The sequence below is a fragment of the Austrofundulus limnaeus genome, unplaced genomic scaffold (assembly GCF_001266775.1).
Source record: "Austrofundulus limnaeus strain Quisiro unplaced genomic scaffold, Austrofundulus_limnaeus-1.0 Scaffold14, whole genome shotgun sequence".
NCBI lineage: Eukaryota > Metazoa > Chordata > Actinopteri > Cyprinodontiformes > Rivulidae > Austrofundulus > Austrofundulus limnaeus.
In genome coordinates, this window is record NW_013952416.1 from 4,426,962 (window position 1) to 4,431,386 (window position 4,425).

The 4,425-nt window shown below is 35.9% G+C and overlaps 1 protein-coding gene across 1 annotated transcript in view; it reads left to right on the top strand.

Annotated features, from left to right (window-relative positions):
- Positions 1-1,730: 1,730 nt before the first annotated feature.
- The window catches only part of pde6a (phosphodiesterase 6A, cGMP-specific, rod, alpha), a gene marked incomplete at its 5' end in the record, with an annotated part of 41,581 nt that continues 38,886 nt past the window's right edge, over positions 1,731-4,425 (top strand). Inside the window, 1 exon segment of the mRNA XM_014002543.1 lies at positions 1,731-1,872. Coding sequence (XP_013857997.1) covers positions 1,731-1,872 — 142 coding nt within the window.

Consider the following 4,425-nt stretch of genomic DNA (forward strand, 5'->3'; position numbering starts at 1 on the left):
CCCACAAACAATGCTATGATATGTAAACAACATTTGTTTTTTTCCTCACTTTTATTCATTATTCAGTAATTAATTGTTTATTATAAGACTTTTATTAACTAATGTATATTCTCACTGATAAAACAACTTTTTATTAAACTGAGGACAAGAACAGAACAAAATAACATTTCAAAAATTTGTTATAAATTATATTTTATATTGATTTATATTTGATTTTAAACAATAATTCGATTTATTTGCTTTCATTTTAAGTTGTATCTATCTCTGACCTGGTTGTGTTTAAAGCTAAACTTAAGAAATGGCATTTGTTTAACTTTTAGTATTTTATATTTCTTTTTATTTGTCCTTTTATTGTTGGTTATGCTTTTAACTTGCACTGATTTATTGTGACCTGTTTTTATTTTTATATCTTGTGAAGCACTTTGGTCAATGCAAGGCATTGTTGGAAAGTGATATATAAATAAAGTTTATTATTATCATTATTATGACATTTTTTAATCTTCCCTCCAGCTTTCCAATGCTTCCTTAGCGCCCCCTGGTGGCCTCCAATTTGAAAAACACTGAGCTGGGCAGCATTTGTCCAAACGTTAAGAACTAATTTTAAGGTTCACATGAAAAATATTTAGCTTCAAACAGTTGTTGTTTTAATGGCCTTGTTTCTTCACTCCTAATCTTTATGGTTATATAATCTATGATTTTAGGCCCAAATAAATGTAAGTCGACCATAAACATCTATCCACAACAAATTGACTTTATATTTCCACTTTATTGCTTAAAACTAAAAACATATATTTTCACTCAGTTTTAATGCTTAAATTGTATTTCAAGTTTATTGATTTAAAAACAAAATAAATTACATAAACAATAAAAAATAGAACTCAAATAAAACTAGACATGGGTTTTTACGATGTAAAAACAAGTGTGCATTGCCATGTAGCATGGCTTTACCTGCAACAGTGGACTTGCAGAATGAACTTTGACCAAGTTCAAATGTGTTTTCTACACCAGATTGTGCTTGTCAAGTCAGCAGGTGTTTGTAATTAAGGTAATTGTGTGACAATATGAAGTTCGTGGAGATTTTCTGTTAAAGTTACTGGGTTTTGAACCCTGATCTCCTACATGAAAGTCCATGGCACTAACCATGAGACCATTAGAGCTGTGGTAGAGAACGAGGCCAGGGTTTGGTTTGTATGTGTGCAGAAAGTGGCCACATTGCCAATGTAATGGTTGTCACTAATTTGAAAAATATTACAACAATAAAGCAATACTTGGACAATATTATAGTAAAACATCAAAATACAATCATATTAGTATTGTAAACACTGAACTATTGAGATTAAATATTAAACTATGGTGCAGTACTGAGTAGATACAGCAGGGGGCAGTATTGGACCAATACAAGGCTCTATTGACTCCCATTGTAAATTATTAAACATTAATATTTAAAAAAAACTATAAGTTGTACAGGCACCAAAAGGCATAGCCATCATTTGGCACAGGAGCTTTACAGATATAAATTACAATGGCAGCTCTAGAACAAAGTATACAGGAGGAGAAGCGTGCCAAAATGGAGATGACTTGGATGAGAAACGAATCACAATAGTGTGCATTGGCAATGCACACTGATGAAAGAAAAAAAAATCATATAATATTTGCCCCTTTTTCAAAAAAATAAATAATAAATTTAAGCAATAATAACCTATAACTGACTGTTTCTTCGTGTTTTTCAGGTTGTTTAATGTCCACAAAGATTCAACATACGATGAGTGCCTGGTGCCGCCTGAAAGTGAAATTGTGTACCCATTGGACATGGGCATCGTGGGTCATGTGGCAACCAGCAAGAAGATGGTCAACGTTCCTGATGTGACACAGGTGCGCACACCTGACGCCCACTGCTTTGACTAACCTGCACAAAGATCGAATCCTTAACATTTAAATCAGTGGTCCCCAAACTACGGATCCAGAACAATACCAGAGAGCATTTCGTTTTTTTTTCCATATATGTGTATTTATATTTCATTATAAAGTTGGACTTTTGCAATAAAATGTTCCTTAGTTGTGAACTATTTTCATTATTAACTATTATTAACTATTTCATACATACACACATATAACGTGACATTCTGTTCCACCCTTCTGCGGTCTGTGCCCCTATCTGGCAACCCCCAGAAAAAWATCCTAAACCCGCCCCTCTCAAAGAGAGAACGGAGTAATGGTGAAAAGATTTGGTAAGAGAAAAACTGATTCAGAATGCAGGACATTTAAGCTGCACTGGACAAACGATTTTTTTTTTTGTTCATCTGTAAAGAGGTGGTGGTGGTATTCAGAGAATACAATCTGCGGCGACACTATGAATCCTGTCACAAAGACAAATATGACAGCTTGCAAGGCCAAATGTGAGCAAACAAACTCTCAAAGCTAAAAAGTGGACTGTTAGCTCAGCAGAACACATACTGTGAAGAACCCAGAGAGGCTTATTTGATTGTGCTTTCTGGAAAACAATACATTTTTACATTTAGGCTCCTGCAATAGTCACATTTTTCTGTTACAAACTGACTCCGGCCCCCCACCAGAGAAGGGAAAAGTTATGTGGCCCTTACAGGAAAAAGTTTGGGGACCCCTGATTTAACTGAAACTGAGTTTAATGTTCACTGCTGCTTTGGTTGGTTTTGACCACCAGGGGGCGACAAAGTATCTCTGTAATTCCTTTTAATTCCAAACCAGTCTTAATCTCATTACAGCCAACACCTTTGACATTTGAAAACAGCTCGCAAGCGATTTTTTTCAGGCTTCCGCAGGTCCACTCACTGTCCTCACTGTCCTCACTGTCCTCACTGTCCTCACTGTCCTCACTGTCCTCACTGTCCTCACTGTCCTCACCTGCCCAAAGTGTTTCTGTGACATTTACTGTTATGAAGTCAGCAGCGTCCTGAACGAGCTCCTCAGCATCGGTTCAATCACAGCCTTTCATGTGAGATTAGAGAGCACAGCTGCTGATGGGCGAACAGCAACAGATCAGGSTTGATGAATTTTTATTATTCGCTGYCAGGTTATGAGTCAGAATAAACATCTTCCTGCCTCACAAACACAACGTTCGATGTGGAAACTTTCACTTCCTGCTGGCATCAATAAAACAAATAAAGTTTCCTCATAATGTTATTGTTGCTTTAGTCGATCTAATCTAACACCAGTTGGGATTATGTGATGACTAAGAGCTGGTCTAAATTCTCCCTCATCACTTGTCTTTTATTTTGTCCTCAGAGTGAGTTTAATATTCTCCTCACGCTCGGACGTTTTCGAACTCWGCGGTTGATGCAGTCGTTGCTTCAGAAGTGCCACTGAAGGAGGGACGGCTGAATGTGGAGCGAGTTAATCCGTCCTGAATTAGAGCGATCCCAGATTATACTGCCTGAGGTCACACAGGCCTTCAGCCAATTTCACTAACTCAGCACAACAACGCACCTTTAATCTGTTCTGATACACCTTTTCAAAAATAACATTATTTACCATAAACTGATCAGATAAATGTGAGTTTATCTGTAAAGCCATCTGACTCCTCCCACAGGAAGTCAAAATTGTAAATAACTTTCTGTATTTAGTTTATAGATTATGAAGCTTTTTAAATAAAATGAAGATAAAGCTTTAGTTGAGCTTAACGAGCTGGATTAAGACCTCTAAGCCCAGATGTTTGGGATGATTTTAAAGATAAACTAATCAATAATAACGGTTCAAATTTATCTCAGCTTTCCCTGCACGTCACTCAGGCTAAAGAAGAAACAAAACTGAAATTATCTCTCATTTTAAACAGAAAAGGAGTAAAATTTGTTAGCAAATTGTTTAAAAATAAACATTAGATTAGCTGCAGTGGTGGGGACAGTTCCCCTAAAGCACTAAAGCAGGAATGGGGGAATTAATTTCCTGATTAGTGCTTTAGGGCTTTTGATAMTTTCTAAATTCATCAGTGGATTAGCACTTGCTAAATGTATGAGCAGAATTTAGAAGCACTAACAGGTTTTTAAATGTTATTGATCAACATTATTATTAACAGCTGAAGGTGAAAACTGTTACACATGTTCATCACAATAATGACAACATTCTGCACACAGTAAACATTGTCTCAGTTTGACTTTGAAGAATGGGTCAACTGGGTTATATTAGTACTTTAGAATTACCTCTTGGTATTTTTTTTCAGTACTTTAGTGCTTTAGAATTAGTGGACCTAAATATATGAGGTAGTGCTTTAGAGTTAGTGCAACTAATTTTTTGATTAGTGCTGCCCACCACTGATGAGCTGATAAAACACTGAAAAAGTATGGAGGACCCAAACTGACATGATTAGAAATAAAAGCAGAAATACAGCAGGTAAAATAAGTATTGAACACGTCACCATTTTTCTCAGTAAATATATTACTAGAGGTGCTAATG